Here is a 15,782-nt window from a genome sequence, read left to right on the forward strand (position 1 = left end):
GGGGGCTACATAATGTTAGTAACAGTGCAGATGAGCCAACTTCTGTTTGAACAAATGAATCTTTCATTTCTTTGCTCTCATTTAGGCAGAAGACTGAAGCTTTTCTTCCAAATGACTGCAGTAAAGTTTTTCATTTTAAAAATCCAGTGAACTCCCACATACTGTTCTCTCAGCTTATTTTGTCAAGTCAGACCATGACCTTCATCAAGGCCTATGAGCTCAACTGTCAGCTCTTTTTTTATATAACATATCTTCAAATATTAAGTGGACAAAGAAAAGCACTGATGAATGGTTTGGTACTCACTGCACTGAAGTGAAGGCCTGAAAACAAAACTGGCCCAAAACTGCAATTTTGAAGCCAATCGTGAGACTCCCTAAGATTCCCAACTCTAAAGTGGTATTTGTACTTCTGTGTCAAATCCTATGTAACTACACGTCACAATCGAAGCTTTTATTTACTTTAATTTCACAGATAAGAAACAATAAATTGTGAAGATAAAGCCTCCACAAATATTGCATTTTAAGTCTTGTGTGTGATTTATCCTGGCTTCATATGAGCAGAGGAAATCTCCACTAGTCACTAGGCTAATTTATACAATGTAGAATGCCATAGGCTTGTGCTAATAACGTTAGCATGTTGTATTTGTTTGGAAAACGTGTTTAGTATAAGACAGTTGTTTTGTCGGTGAACCTTGTGAGTTGTAATGGAGCCAAATTTTGTAACGTTACCTTTGTTAAATGTTGCTGTTGTCCCTGATTTCATATGAGTAGAGGAAAAGGCCGTTAGCCACTAGGCTAATATATACAATGTAAAATGCCATAGGCTTGTGCTAAAAACATTAGCATGTTGTATTTGTGGGGAAAATGTGTCCAGATAAAGACAAGTGTTTGTCTGCGAGTTATAGTGAAGCTGATTTGTGAATTTTTAATTGAAATAATCTCTGGGTCTTATGTATCTCAGCATGTTTGCGCCATTGTTGCAGCCGGGGAATGTGTGTAACAAAGGGTAGCCATGGTTTTTACTGTGAAAAATCACCAAATATAACTTTTAAACACAACCAGACATGCTCCAGTGGGAATATGATCCGAATCAAGAAGGAAATTTAAAGAATGGTAACCAAGAGTCCATGTTTCCCTGGCGATAGCATGTAGCTACATGTAGCAGTGTACTCGCAGCCAGGGAAAGACAGAGTATAGCGGCGCTTCCTACTGTGAAAAATCACCAACAAAAAGTGTCTAAGCCAAAATCTTCACAGCTGGATATGTTCCAGCAGGAATCTGATCCGAAATCATGGAGATATTAACAACATCAGCAACCATGATTACATTATCCTGATGTCAGTCAGCATGACATGTTTCCCTGATGTTAGCATGTAGCTACATGTAGCCGTGAACTTGCAGCCATGGAATGACTGTTACGGAGAATAGCGGCACTTTCTACTGTGAAAAGTCAGCAATAAAAGCTTCTTAACCAAAATCTTGATAACTGAACATGCTCCAGTAGGAAAATTATCATAAACTGGGGGAGAAATTAACATGTGTGTTAGCATGTAGCTACATGTAGCAGTGTAGACTACGTAATGTCAGCACTTGTGGTAGTGCGCCTGGAGCAAATCCGTCATGAAATGAAATGACGTCATCTTGTGGCCTTAAAGTCTGAGGTTTTAGCTTAAAGATATGACTTATACATTTACAACATTATTTAGAATTTTAGCTTAATATGAGCATCTATCATTGTATGTGAGAAAATAAGGAAAGGATAATAGGTCCCCTTTAAAACCAAAAGTTGAATGACTGGATCATTATTTGTTAGTTAGACTGAACTACTTGTACTCTCTCATCAGGTCTGATCTGTAGTTGTGCAGTGAAAGCTGCTAACGTGCCACCAGCCCCGGCTTGTCTGGTCTTGTTAATGGCAGTGACGGTCATGATGCTGTTGGCACCGGTTTCTGTGCAGCCTCACAGGTTGTTATCAAACAGCTGATCAGACTTGTTCTCCAGACTGAATTCACTGCTGGAGCGTCATCAGATCAGTGGTGTTGTCTGTGCATGTGTGTGTGTGTGTGTGTGTGTGTGTTGCACCGGTTTAAAGGTCTGGTTACTCAGAACAGAAATATGTTACACATTGTTCCTGGATGCAGTAATTCATTTACACTCACTGTCATCAGTGTGCAGCAGTTAGTCTCTGGAATAACAGCAGTATGAATATGTTAAACCATAGAGGCATGTTTTCCACCATTTGTCATCTGCACATGCTCAGTGTGAGACCGTAAATTAAGTGGACTAGGTTTGGTATAGCATTTAGATCAGCCTCAAAGACCCCCGGACAGAGGGAGGGTCAGGCAGATGACCAAAGTCTGATCATTATGAGATATGGATAAATATGTGTGGGCCTGTGATTTGAGACACAATAAACAAATGTTGAGGTTAGCAAAACAAAGAGAGTGTGTGAGTCAGTCACATTAATACACCCGAGCTGGAGGACCCACCTGAGAGAGTTATGCATAACATAACGAACAGTCACTAACAGCATACCAGAGAAACAAGGAAATGACCTCAGCCTCTGGCCTTAACCAAAGAGGAAGTCGGAGTAGCAACCATTGAGGAACAGTGACTTTTGTCACATTCTGTGAATGTCTGAGGCTTCGTCCATCTTCCAACTATCTGCTTATGTTGCTCCTGTCAACCAAGAAATGCATCTTAAGTACCATAAAGAGCAGATCATTTGAACAGTAGTTAAATGCATCTAAACAGAGGACAGGACGATGGTGTACCTGTATTTAGCTCCCTCTGTCTCTGATCTGTTCCCACATTTAGCCTCTTTGAACAATGTGACTGCATCTAATTATGTTCTGGGCTGCTGTGTCGCCCACTGACAGACACTTTGATACTGAGGAATATTTGCTTTGTGACGATGTTTGTCGGTGCCGTAGTCCTCTGCTCTGATATTATATCCTTCTGTTCCTGAATTGTTCCTGCAGTCAAGACACTGAGAGACATTTTGCCCTTATTTTATACCTTCTGCTGACATACAGTAGAGGGACATGAAGGAAGGCTACTAACATCCCACAGTGCATAAACTTATTTTCCTCCTTGTGTCACAAGAATATTCGCATTCAGTGATGGTGAAAAGTCTTGGAAACTTGCCTGGTTGTTACGAGGCTACACGACCGACCTGTTGCCTGTTCTGAGCATTTCACAGTATGCTCTGTGTTTTCTCGTATGTGTTAATTTAGTCACAGAAACATTCAGGTCAGAGTTGTTGTTTTTTCTTTTGTTGTTTGTTGGTGGTTGTCCAGGACGCCCACCCACTCACTCACTCACTCAACTGCCTGTTCTCATCTCTGAAACAGGAAACAGAGAGGAGAGGGTTAAGTTACATAAGAGCCAAAACATTTAATTTTTGACAAATCGCTGTCAGATTTTTTCCAGGCTGTGTAAGAAAATATTCTGATGGTCCACTGTCGTCTACTCCTGATGTTTGATGTAGTGTTTTATTAGACAAGTGACATTTTATTGTATTAAATTGATAATTTTCTTATTTGTACATCGGCCACTTTATTAGGTACACCTTGCTAGTACCAGGTTGGACCCTTTTGTCTTCAGAACTGCCTTAATTCTTGGTGTCATAGATTCAACAAGGTGCTGGAAACATTCCTCAGAGATTTTGGTCCATATTGACACAGTTGATCCATGTTGAGAATCTCCCGTTCCAGCACATCCCAAAGGTGCTCTATTGGACTGAGATCTGGTGACTGTGGAGGCCATTGGAGTACAGTGAACTCATTGTCATGTTTGAGATGATGTGAGCTTTGTGACATGGTGCGTTATCCTGCTGGAAGTAGCCATCAGAAGATGGGTACACTGTGGTCATAAAGGGATGGACACGGTCAGCAACAATACTCAGGTAGGCTGTGGTGTTTAAACCATGCTCAGTTGGTATTAAGAAAATCTCCCCCACACCATTACACCACCAGCAGCAGCCTGAAGCGTTGATACAAGGCAGGATGGATCCATGCTTTCATGTTGTCCACTGTGGTGGACTTCTGCATCAAACCAAGGCTGTGATGTTTCATGAACCTTACCCATGGGCTGCAAGTGCCTATATATAATGATATGTAAGCGAGATATATAATCTCTCCAGTGTGCTCTGGATCTACCCTGGGGCCTTCTACCAGTGGGATGTGCCTTGAACAACCTTAACGGGAGGCGCCCAGGAGGATCCTGATCAAATGCCCGAACCACCTCAACTGACCCCTTTCAATGCGAAGGAGCAGTGGCTCTACTCTGAGCTCCCCACAAATGTCCGAGCACCTTACCCCATCTCTAAGGCTGAGCCCAGCCACCTCACAGAGGAAACTCATTTCGGCAGCTTGTATCCATGACCTCATTCTTTCCGTCACTACCCAGAGCTCATGGCCATAGGTGAGGGTTGGGACGTAGATGGACCAGTAAATCAAAAGCTTTGCCCTCTGGCTCAGCTCCCTCTTCACCACGACAGTCCGGCACAGCACCTGCATTACTGTAGACACCACACCAAACTGCCGATCCATCTCAAGCTCTGTGACTCGGCTTTGGATAAGTGGTTTAAAATGGATGGATGGAAATGTTATTTCAGTATTCAGAATATGGCAAGATGTTTAAAATCGTAATAATATTGTACCGTGATATTAGCATCATGATAATGTCGTATCATGGGGCCTCTCGTGAGTCTGACTCTTGGTACCTTTTCTATTCCACCTGTAAAATCAGTACTAAAAATGATATAAAAGATAATAATAAGTCTGCTGCGGGATGTTTGGTGCGAGAAGAGATTCAAGAATCCACCAGAGATGAAAGTCCCTGAACGTTTTGAATCAGGGTCACTTTTGAAGGTAGTGAAACACAAATAGAGACGCTATTAAGACTTCCAGAAAATGGAGATGACGTCTGAAAGCAGTAAACGTACCGCCCCCCCAGACCCCCGCCGTCTCTCTTCTCTGTGACCCTGGAGCTTCAGAAGTGATAACAGCACTTAAGTCCCATCCGCCAACTCTCCCCTCACAAACACAGATATTTCCTGTACCGATGGAGCGTGCAGATAGAGAACAGTCGACAGAGAGAACTTCTTTTCGTCTTTGCCTGTTGCTCCCCAACCCTGCCCTCCCTCCTGTGTCTGATACGCCACATCACAAGACCCTTCATGGTACATCACGTCCATTTCATAATGAAGTTTTAATGGAAGCTGTTCATCACCAAACTGTCATCATCGGCCCCCTTCAGTTTCTGTCTCTTTCCCAACTTGTTTACTTGAGAGAAGTTTTCAGAGAAGTTTTTATGGACAGTTGTTGGGAAACACTTTAATAGCTGTGGCATGATCAGCTCACTGCATGTCCTTTCTCTTTTTAGAAACTTTTACAAGTTTGTTTTTGCTTTTGGATTAAACTGAAACCAACAAACTTCTGATCGGTCACATTTTATTTCTGACATTTCAAAAAGCCCCCCTGAAACTCATCATCAGTCGGCCTGAAACAGCGATCCCCTCTGTCCCGTCTCTCTCCCTCTCTGTGATGTGTTGAATAGAGCTTGTTGTTGTGTTGTTGTGTTTGGGAGGGGAATGCTGCGAGTGGGACTGACTCGCTCCTGAAGTCAGATTTCTCTCTGTATGGAAGCCTCAGCAACAAACAGCAGCATTGTGAACTCTCTGATCTCACTTCTCTTTTGCCTCTTGCTCATATTTCCTCTCTGGTGTGTCGGTGTGTGGCAGTGGGTTGTGACCAGCGATGGGATGAGGTAGTTCAGGTTGTCTCTTGGTGTGTCGGACCCGGTTGAGCTGTGACCGATGCGGACTAAGGCTCCGACTCGCTCGGAGGATCCACTGGGTGGCTTGAAAAGAGGTAAAAGATGAAAAGATTGGACGTTTCTGTTGCTTTAGTTTGACAATAGTCTGTTGTGTAGTTATGTACTTAATACTCTGGTATGTGATGTGGCCATGATTTTATTCTGTGTCACAGTTTTGATTCCACATGAACGCAGTTTTTTTTTTTTTTTTTTAACTTGTTCATATTATTTGTTTTGAATGGGTCTGTTTTTACTGTAGAATTTGCTACAGGCTAGTAGAGCTACAAAGATTAGTTGATTAATCAATCAGTTGATTAAAAGAAAATTGATTTGCCAACTATTTTGATACTAAATTTATCGTTAAGTCATTTTTCAAGCAAAAAAGTCAAGCATTTGCTGGATCAAGTTTCTTAACTGTGAGAAATTGCTGCTTTTCTTTGTCATCATTGATAGTAAATGAAGTATGATAAATAAACGTACGATAGTCTTTTGGTTTTGGGACTGTTGGTAGGAAAGATTAAGCAATTTGAAGAAGTCAGTTTGGGCTCTGGGATATTGTGAGAGGCTTTTTTCTTCTGACATTTTATAGCCTGAACAATAAATCGATTAATCGTGGAAATAATTGGCATATTAATTAGCCCAATGGGGTAGCGAGGAAAACGTATAGGAATGATCACAAAAACTACCAAAATAAAACTCCAAGAATTTGATCTCCTTTGCAAATTAAAAGGTGTTAAATATCGATGCAAAATTCCATTAACAGCCTCCTGAGACCTGAACTTCTGTTTGGTATGCATTTTTAATTTCTCCTAGCTTTTTTTTGGATTAGTAGGACTTCATAATTATGAAAAAACAAAACATTGTCAATAATAAAGTCACAATGTCCTCAAAGGAGACAGTAGTAAAGTCCTGATGTCTTCAGACAAATACTTTCCAATTAACAGCATCTTAGCTTGTTAGCGTTGCTAAAATTGGTCAAATTTGTTGCCATATCAAACTACAACACTTAGTAATCATAAACAAGTTTCTTAATCTGATGATAATTTTGCTTTCAATAGCCCAAAACCCATTAACTAGTGTCCAACTGGTTAATTTTTAAGATAGAAACACAAAATGACGTAAAAGAGGCCCTTCCCTTCAGTCTGGTGCTCCAGTGGCTCAGTGAGCTTTAGCGCCACATTACAAAGTGATATCCATTTAGAGGAGGTGAAATTTTAATGTTTTATGTTGTAAATGTCTTGTATTTTATTTAATTTTCTGTTGGCTTTGTTGACACACAGCTGGCTAGTTGTGTTACCATGCGCAAACATTGAGCCCACTGTTCAGTCTCCACTGGTTAGCTAGCCACTGATCTACACTGTGCAACTGTTGGGTGGGAGCTAGCTAGCAGCGCTACTCATTCATTGATTACTGCTTGTAATGCATTCTGACCCATAGTTGCAGGACGGCTTTGCTGTGGAAACGTGGTGGCCACCCTTTGGCCTCCCAACAGGTAGCCCCGCTAAGTAACGGGCTTCATTTTAAGCTGCAAATCACCTTTAGCATCTACGTTAGCACCACTTGAGGCGCTGATGCTGCTAACAGAGCTAATAGTGACTTTAACGGTCATTAGAGCCCAAAATTAAGCTGCTTACTCATTGTGGCAACTTGGGGGGAGACTGAAGGGTGGGCACAATGTTTCAGTAGTCCCGTCACCACGGGTTCAGGATGCCATTACCAGCAGTAATTGCAAAATGAGCAGCACTGCTAGCTAGCTCCTACTTGACTAGGGTGTTGCAGAGTGCAGCATGGCGGGGGTTAGCTAACCAGTGTAGCATGAATACGTTATTAGCTTCGCTCTTAATGTGGTACAGCACAGTGCTAGCGCTGCTAAACTGTAAAATTAGCGAAATAATCATATAAACAGTCAAATATATTCTCTGCGGTTAACAGACTAAGGATTAATTGTTGACGTCCCTACCAATGACTTTTAATCGAGCGCCACCAACAGGCCAAGATCACCTGTAAAACCTGAGTTTGTGTCAGCCGTTAGCTTTACTTTGAGATTAATGCTGACAGGCTAACTTTAGCAAATAAGTGTGTTGTGTCTGTGCTGTGTTGCACAGGCTGGTGTAGCTCCTCACACAAACAGCAGATGATGTCACCCACTAAGCAGCCGACAAGTGACAAGGCGAGCTCAGACACTCAGCAGTAAACTATTATGGGCTAACACTCTGCCTCCAAATGTAATGCCCTAATATTAGAATGCTAACATGAGCATGGAGATAAAGACGTGCTGTGTGTGTCTGCAGCTGCCTCATCAATGGGTGACCCTTCTAACCTGAGGGTGCTACATGTTAGCATGCTAATGTGTGGTTGAGTTCAGACGGGGAAAGACTGATGGTTGTTTTGGAGGGACAGTAATAACACATAATGGTGTGCTGTCGAGTGTTGCCTCATCAGTTGTTTGTTCTGGGGTTGGTGACTTCATTTGGAGTGTGTGTGTGTGTGTGTGTGTGTGTGTATCACAGTCACTTCTTATTTCAAGGAGCACCATGTTTCAGTTGTACTTTAATTTACACCATTCCTTCTGCTTCATTTAGGACAGTATCGTCACAAATGCTGCACATACATGAACCTGTTTGTTATGCAGCATAAATTTAAATTGTGGAGAACAGGAAATTGATTTCAGTTTAATTTGAAGTTGAATTTAACAACAGCAGTAAAACAGGAGGTATGGCAGTCACAGGGAAACTCCTGGTACACTAATATTACAACATGTTGCAGACAGTGGCATCCCATCATGTCCAAAGTGCAAGATATAGAAAGCAAGAATCAAAGACATTTTTTGTGTTTTCAGTTTTCAAAGACAACTTAGAAAAATGTATTGAGAAGTAGAAAACAAAATTGTGTAGCCCTAGTGTAAAATTTACGCCCGTTATATGCTACAGTCAAGTCCATTTTTAATTATATAGCACCAAATCAAAAGTCATCTTGGGACACTTTTCTTATAGAGTGTGCCAGTAAACCCGGAACTCCGTTAGCGCTTTTAGCACTTCCGGTTCTCCTCTAAAAGTCAATACGTTTTTTGAATGGGATTTTGGTAAAATGCCTCAAATAAGGTCTGTGGTTAACAAAAGCTTAAGCGAGTTTTTAGGTTTTGTTCTACGACATAAAACACGTCAGTAAATACCCTACTTGTGAATTTTGAAGCTTTTACGTGTCGTAAAAAAGGCGGTTGCTAACAAGTTGCTCAATACGACTACAAACCCTGTCGGGGACATTAAACGTCATCACCCCCGAACAGGCGAGAGTGCTGGCAGTCCGCCATTACAGCTTCTTATTTAGCTTAAACAGTCCGATTTCCCCATTATACAATGTTTTTAAAATAAAGCGGCCGAAATCAGTTGAAAGCTTAGTGGCGGTGACGTCAAGAGTCATGCGACCGTGGAGTAGTCATGTAGTCCGTTAAAGCCTAACGTTAGCTTTTTACTTCTGGCGATCGCATTTAAGCTTCAAATGCGGTATGAAAGGTGTTCATATGTGAAGATTATCTCGCTGAACAAAACCTGTAAGTATCATAAACTTGTGTTAGCCACAGAGCTTATTTTCTGACATAATCCAAAACGCAATGCAAAAATTACATTCACTTTCTCTTCCGGGAACCAGCGCGATGCTAAACTTCCGGGTTTTGACGACAGCCCTGGCACACTCTATAGAGAAGGTCCAGACTTGTTTATTTCACAGAGACACAACAATTTCAAACGATTTCCCAAAGAGCAAGCACAAATGTCCTTCAAGGTGGAAGGTGGACTATTGGTGCACGTGATGTATGTATTTGTAAGTTATAAATAACTCAAACTTGGGCCACATCACTAGATGCAAAGCAAGCGCTGTACTTCAGCTGCCAGCCACATATAACCATTTGCAATTCGTCTCGCCTGTTCCTTTTTCTCGTCAGACAGCCAGGTTAATTTCTTGAAGCGAGGGTCAGTGACTGCACCGAGGATACTGACCTTGCTCCTGTCTGACCACACCTCACTGACATCTCCTTGCAATTGCCCTCCACCAGTTAACTGGTGAAAAAAATAAAACAAAAAACAAAACAAAACAAAGTAGCATATAATTTAGACGTTGATTATCATGGCAACAAATGAAGCTTCAAAGTGTTCGGGTCAGTCCTGTTAGCAAGTATTTCACGGGATGTTAACAAGGTTACGTAGATTAAAAAACCTGAACATTGACATTTGGTGTCATGGGACACAAACAGCGGTCTCCTGGGTGAAAGTCCTGTGTTTGCTCCCCTCTCACTCTACGCGGACTTTCTCGCTCTTTATACTACATTTTTTTGTGGGTTGAAGGCCCGGTACGTCTCATACAGACACTAAAGGGTGCCTTGTGAGTTGTTGGAAACAGAAGCTGAGGACCACTGACCAAGCTGCTGAATGGGAATGGGTTGCAAATTTCGTAGTTTGAGTTTTAAAAAAAATGCAAAAGTGCAAAATCTAAACAGATACAGTAACACCGACACCTGTGCTGTGCTTTTTTTGAAAGTCAATCAACCATAAACTGACAAAAGGCTAAAATGTCTGCAGTCAAACCTCCCCCAAGTCTTACTGGAAATCTAATCAATTCAAATCTGTGCAAATTCAGTTTAAGAGAAAGTCGATAATTGAAAAATACTACCAGAAAATTTAAGAGCCAGAATTCACACTTTTAATAAAAACAGCAACACGTCTGCTTTTAAAATGCCTCAGGAGAACATATTATGATATTGATTGAAGGCAGTATATTAAGAAATCATAACAGATCACTTCATCAACTGTTTCTCCGTCCTTGTGGTTTTTATTTACATGTTTAGTGGATAATTGGACACTATGATGCTCTGAATGTGTCGATCATGCGTGGGCCCTGAACACACCACAGCCGATCTAAGTAAACAATCAGCATCTCCACTGTTATTACTGCTGTTGTTATTATTCTTCATCTTTCTGTGCAGAGCTGCACAAAGACATGTTTGCAGGGGAGCAAAGAGCTGCAACGAGCGCCGACTCCTTAACAGAAAGAACAAAGAGGGCTCATTACAGCAGCCAAGAGAGGGCTTCAGGAGGAGCAGAGGAAATGAGGAGGGCTGTGATTATGCTTGTCGTGTTGTTCGTTGTCAGCGCTAGTCATTAACAGCAATGATAATGAGGAACGCACACACAAATACACCCCACACACTTCCTGTCACGTGGCCTGTGCTGTAGTGGTCCCCAGCAGAATTACATGTCTCTCAGAAATGTCTCATCTGGAGCCACCAAACACGTATTTCCTCCTGTTTTACAGAAAATATTTCACCTGCGAAGTCCAACTGAGGCTTTCCTCAAGAGGGAGCAAGGTTTGATTGCACTCTGTGTCCGCAGTGTGACTGGGCCACTACTACTGAGGTGTTTGAGATTCAAGGACGTTAGTAAAAGAATGATGCAAAAAGACAGCCTTACCTCGAGAAAATCATCATTGCATCAATTTCACTGTTGCAGACAAATTCCCAATGTCAGACCAAAATCATGAGACTTTTGCTAGAGTTGTGACGTTCTCCCATGATCACGATCGTTTGGTGTAAGATGGTCATAAAACTCTGAGCTGTCTGAGGTCAGTCTTTTTCTCGTCTCAATGTTCCGATAAAATCAAACTTTTACTATGATCATAAGTTTTTAGAAGTTCAAAGATGTGAGCTTTTTAGAGGCGTCAAGAGCTTCCAGATTATTTCTGGAACAAGAAAAATGACCAACATAGATTTTCACAGATTATTAAATTAGAATACAAGTCAATCGATCAATCAGTCTCCTGAGGTCCATACTTATTTTTTAAAGTGGAAACACACCCAACGTGATACTCTTGGTCAACTTGTGATAGATACTGATAGCTAACGGGGAAAACAAAGGCGCTATCCTCTTCCTGCTTTGCTTGTGCACTGGTTGACGCACTTCCTTGTTCCGTTAATGGAGCCTACATTTCCTGGGAGATCGTACCTGCTGGCAGACAGAGTTGCACAGTGAAAGCGAGGCTTCTAAAATGTTAAACTGATATATTACAGACCGTAATTTCCTGTCTGTTCTCTCCATGTGTTTCTCTTTCATGTCTTCGATAACATTTTTCCATTCCCACTCTAATTAAGCAATATCACACGAGAGGGAGTGATGTTGTACTGTGATATCGTCACGGCTGTGATTTGGTCGTAGGCACGAGGCCGCAGGCCGCGCCAGGCACTTACTCTTTATACACATTTATCTGCACGTTTCCATTAATTGTGCAGCCGGTGAAATAAGTCTCTGGTGACTGCATGGTGGACTGTCGCTTCACAGGCACAGCCGACTCTGCCTTCTGATCTGACAGTATGTTGCTTTTCTCCGAGTCATTGAGCTCCGCTGATGAAACACTGACAAACCTGGATGTGTGCTCAGATGGATTCAGCGTCTCCTCTCCCTCATCTTCCTCTGATGACCATTCATAGTTCAATTCAAAACTTATTTTAGGAAATAAATCCATATTTTTGGCTGTTTGACAGTGGATGAATGAATTAGCCTACAACGCAACTGCTGACCTAACTGACACTAACTGTCAGTTTTGATTTGATTGTTGATTGCAATCAGCTGTGAGGCGGAGCGATACATACACAGTGAAATAACCATGATGTTGTACTCCAATATCGTCATGGTTTTACTGTTTCTCGACCAATCAGGTTGCAGGGCCGGAACTAACTGTTGTATAAATGTGCAATAACAGGTTTTCACTTTGCTGCTGATAAGTGAGACAGGTGGGAACACGGAGATCACGGTCGCCTGTAAAGCTGCTGGATTAAAATAAAACAGAACGTGCGGTGTGAGAAACAGCATGTCACCTGTCAGTGGTGAAGCCTGCAGGAGGAAGTTACACTCAACTTCCTGAATTCTCATGATTGTTTCAGTTGATTTCTGCTTCACGCATCTTCACTGCTGACAGTAAATTCCAACGTGACCTGAATGCAGCATGGAGAGCAGGAGTGAAGGGCAGAGCTGGGGGACAGGGCAGCGTCCAGCTGCCCTAGACGGGGACATTTGAATCACAGCAGGACAGGGACAGTTAGCTGTGGCTGACACTGGCCTCACTGTTGGAGACTGACAGGCAGCTCGGAGCTGAGGAGGTGGAAGGTCGACTCAGCGGCGGGGTTTCTAGCCTCATAATGACGGATGAGCAGGGGGGTTGTCTTTTAGAGAATTAATACACCCTCAGGTCCTGTTTAATAATACTGACCTATAGCTGTAGTTTGGATGATTAATCCATGTTTACTTGAGAACCAGGGTTATACTGGTAACCTAAGACAAGCGTTTATTAAACTGGGATCAGGGCACATTTAATTGTGGAGTTAGATAGAAGTTAAATTGTCCTGAAATTTAAGTATCGAGAACATTTCCCATTTACTGAGAAAACTTCTACTTAAACTTTCCACTGCTGTTAACCTCTCGTGTCTGGTGCTCAGTCCTCTTTGGGGGAACATGATGTTAAACACATTTCAGAGCCACTAAGATAAAATACCCTGTAAACTTAAAGTCTCAGAGGGGTCTTCCACTGTCGGCTATAAACTCACTGGACCCTCTACAAGTCCAGCAAGAGAGTCCTTGGCCACAAATAAAAACATGCACACAGCCCACAATCTCCGTCACGGATACCAGTGTGATCCCTGAAGCATGAAAAGGGGTCTAATTGCATTTAGCTTAAGTCAGGCCGCTGTGGAATACTAATATGGCTGTAAGGGGTTCAGAGTTAAGGCTAAGCTGTAGTGCAAAGAAAAGACTGAATCCCATTTCCTCCCAGATTCCTCTGCCTCTCACTATGGGAACCACGGGGCCTCCTGGGGAGGAATTCCCAGCAGAAAAGGGCTTTACTGTATTTGTTTATTTGCCCCAGACAGTTTGCCTTGTTGCATATAGACCCCCCCCTCCGTCCTCAGAGTCTTCTCCCGCTGTGTGTGTGTGTGCTCTCGGCAGCCCACAGCGACATGCCTTTCACTGACACACACCATCCTGTCATAAAAATGCCAGCCGGCTCAATAAGGAGCATGTTTGTTCGGAGCGTTTTGGAATTCCAGTTCCTCCCGTCAAACCCCAGAGACCCAGAGAGGAAGTTGGAGAATGGCTGGAGTCAAATACTTCCTGTAAAGGGCTGAAAAACTGTCAAAGACAGGAGCGCTGCATAACTGCTGGGATCCTAACGATGTGGGCTGTTTGACGGACGAACCCGGTAGTTTGAGATTAAAACAGTTTGTGTTTGTTTCTTAGTGGAGTAGCATTATTAAGAATTAAATATTCTTTGTATTTATGCAGTGAGTTTCTGCTCCAAGTGAGGGAGTTCAAGGATCTCGTGGTCTTGTTCACGAGTGAGGGTAGAATGGAGCAAGAGATGGATCGGCGGTTTGGTGCGGCGTCTGTTTACTGGTCCGTCTACGTCCCAACCCTCACCTATGGTCATGAGCTTCAGGTAGTGACCGAAAGAATGAGGGCGTAGATACAAGCAGCCGAAATAAGTTCCTCCATGGGGTGTCTGGCCTCAGCCTTAGAGATAGGGTGAGGAGCTTGGACATCCGGAGGGAGTTCGGAGTAGAGCCGAAAGGGGTCAGTTGAGGTCTGATCAGGATCCTCCTGGGCGCCTACTGTTAGAGGTGTTCCAGGCACGTCCAACAGGTAGGAGGCCCGGGATCAACCCAGAACACACTGGAGGGATTACATATCTCATCTGGCCTGGAAACACCTTGGGGTCCTCCAGGAGGAGCTGGAAAGTGTTGCTGGGGAGAGGGACGTCTGGAAAACTTTACACAGTCTGCTGCCCCTCCGACCTGGCTTCGGATAAGCAGCTGAAAATGGATGGATGGATATTCTTTATATTTATGTACATGTTGTTTGAAGCCCTAAAATGAATAATTTACCCAAAAACAGTACAAGTTGTGTTTGGTATAGTACTGCGTGATAATTCGGTTGGCGAGTGTAGTTCGGCAGGCAAAAAATAATTCCGTGAAGAGACATTGATGTTGAGTTTTACAAATGTATTCTTTTGTAGAGCTTAGATTCTCTGCCCGAACCCAACCCAACCTGTGGGCCGCAAAAAATCAGCAAAAATGACAGCGAAAAGACGGGGACCTCGACACTTAAAGGACAACTTCGGTATTTTTCAACCTGGGCCCTATTTCCCCATGTGTATGTGNGAAAGCTGTACGGGGTGTTGCGCGACATCCTGTTCTTGCAATTCGGATAAGCACAAACACGAACCGTTGTTTTCAATCGATGCAGTAAAACTCTCAGCTGTACTCCGGGACAACCAGCGCCACTCTGAGCGGCGCTCAGCATGGCGGCTCTGTTTTCTCCCGGCAACAAGCAAAGCTCTCGCGAGATGACGTCACAGTTTTCTCCCGGCAACAAGCAAAGCTCTCGCGAGATGACGTCACAGCCCAGAGGTAAGGGAAGGGTCAGGGAAACGCTTAGTATGCTATTTACAGAGATAGCACTGGATCTGAACCGGTCAGTGGCGAAAAAAAGCATGTTTAATGCGCAAACTTATACGGGACGCATTTGCCCCCGTTACCGTTTTAGCTTGTTTCGCGGCTCCCGGTTGCATCCGCCTCCCTCAATACTGAACCAATTTTAGAACGAGTTGTACCTATGAATCATACGCACACATACACATGGGGAAATAGGGCCCAGGTTGAAAAATACGGAAGTTATCCTTTTAAGAGGCACATGACGAAGGCTTGCCATGGAAAGAAAGACGAGAGTCAGCCTTCAATGTCCACGTTCGTATCCTCAAAAAAAATATGTCGGGTTTAAACCGGGCTCGGGCTTGTAATTACAGTTAAAGGGACGGGCCAGGCCAGGCTCGGACAGAACATGCACGGGCTTGGGTGGGGTCAGGCTGGATTTTTTGGGCCTGATCTAAGCTCTATTCTTTTGGCACTGTGAGCACCCCAAGCT

At 43.0% G+C, this 15,782-nt stretch overlaps 2 protein-coding genes across 5 annotated transcripts in view; one reads left to right on the plus strand and one right to left on the minus strand.

Annotated features, from left to right (window-relative positions):
• abcc9 (ATP-binding cassette, sub-family C (CFTR/MRP), member 9) overlaps window positions 1-15,782 on the minus strand; it is a 555,625-nt gene that overhangs the window by 343,407 nt on the left and 196,436 nt on the right. The window lies entirely within an intron of this gene.
• Window positions 1-15,782, plus strand: part of usp6nl (USP6 N-terminal like) — a 127,951-nt gene that overhangs the window by 61,209 nt on the left and 50,960 nt on the right. Inside the window, exon 1 of one of the 4 annotated variants that reach the window (XM_050036286.1) lies at window positions 5,608-5,876. The exons of the other annotated variants lie outside the window; for them this stretch is intronic. Within the exon in view, the coding sequence (XP_049892243.1) occupies window positions 5,822-5,876 (55 nt within the window). The 5' untranslated portion in view covers window positions 5,608-5,821. Of the gene's footprint in view, window positions 1-5,607; window positions 5,877-15,782 lie in introns of those variants that run through there. 4 annotated transcript variants of the gene reach the window in all.

Source organism: Epinephelus moara, chromosome 23 (genome assembly GCF_006386435.1).
Source record: "Epinephelus moara isolate mb chromosome 23, YSFRI_EMoa_1.0, whole genome shotgun sequence".
NCBI lineage: Eukaryota > Metazoa > Chordata > Actinopteri > Perciformes > Serranidae > Epinephelus > Epinephelus moara.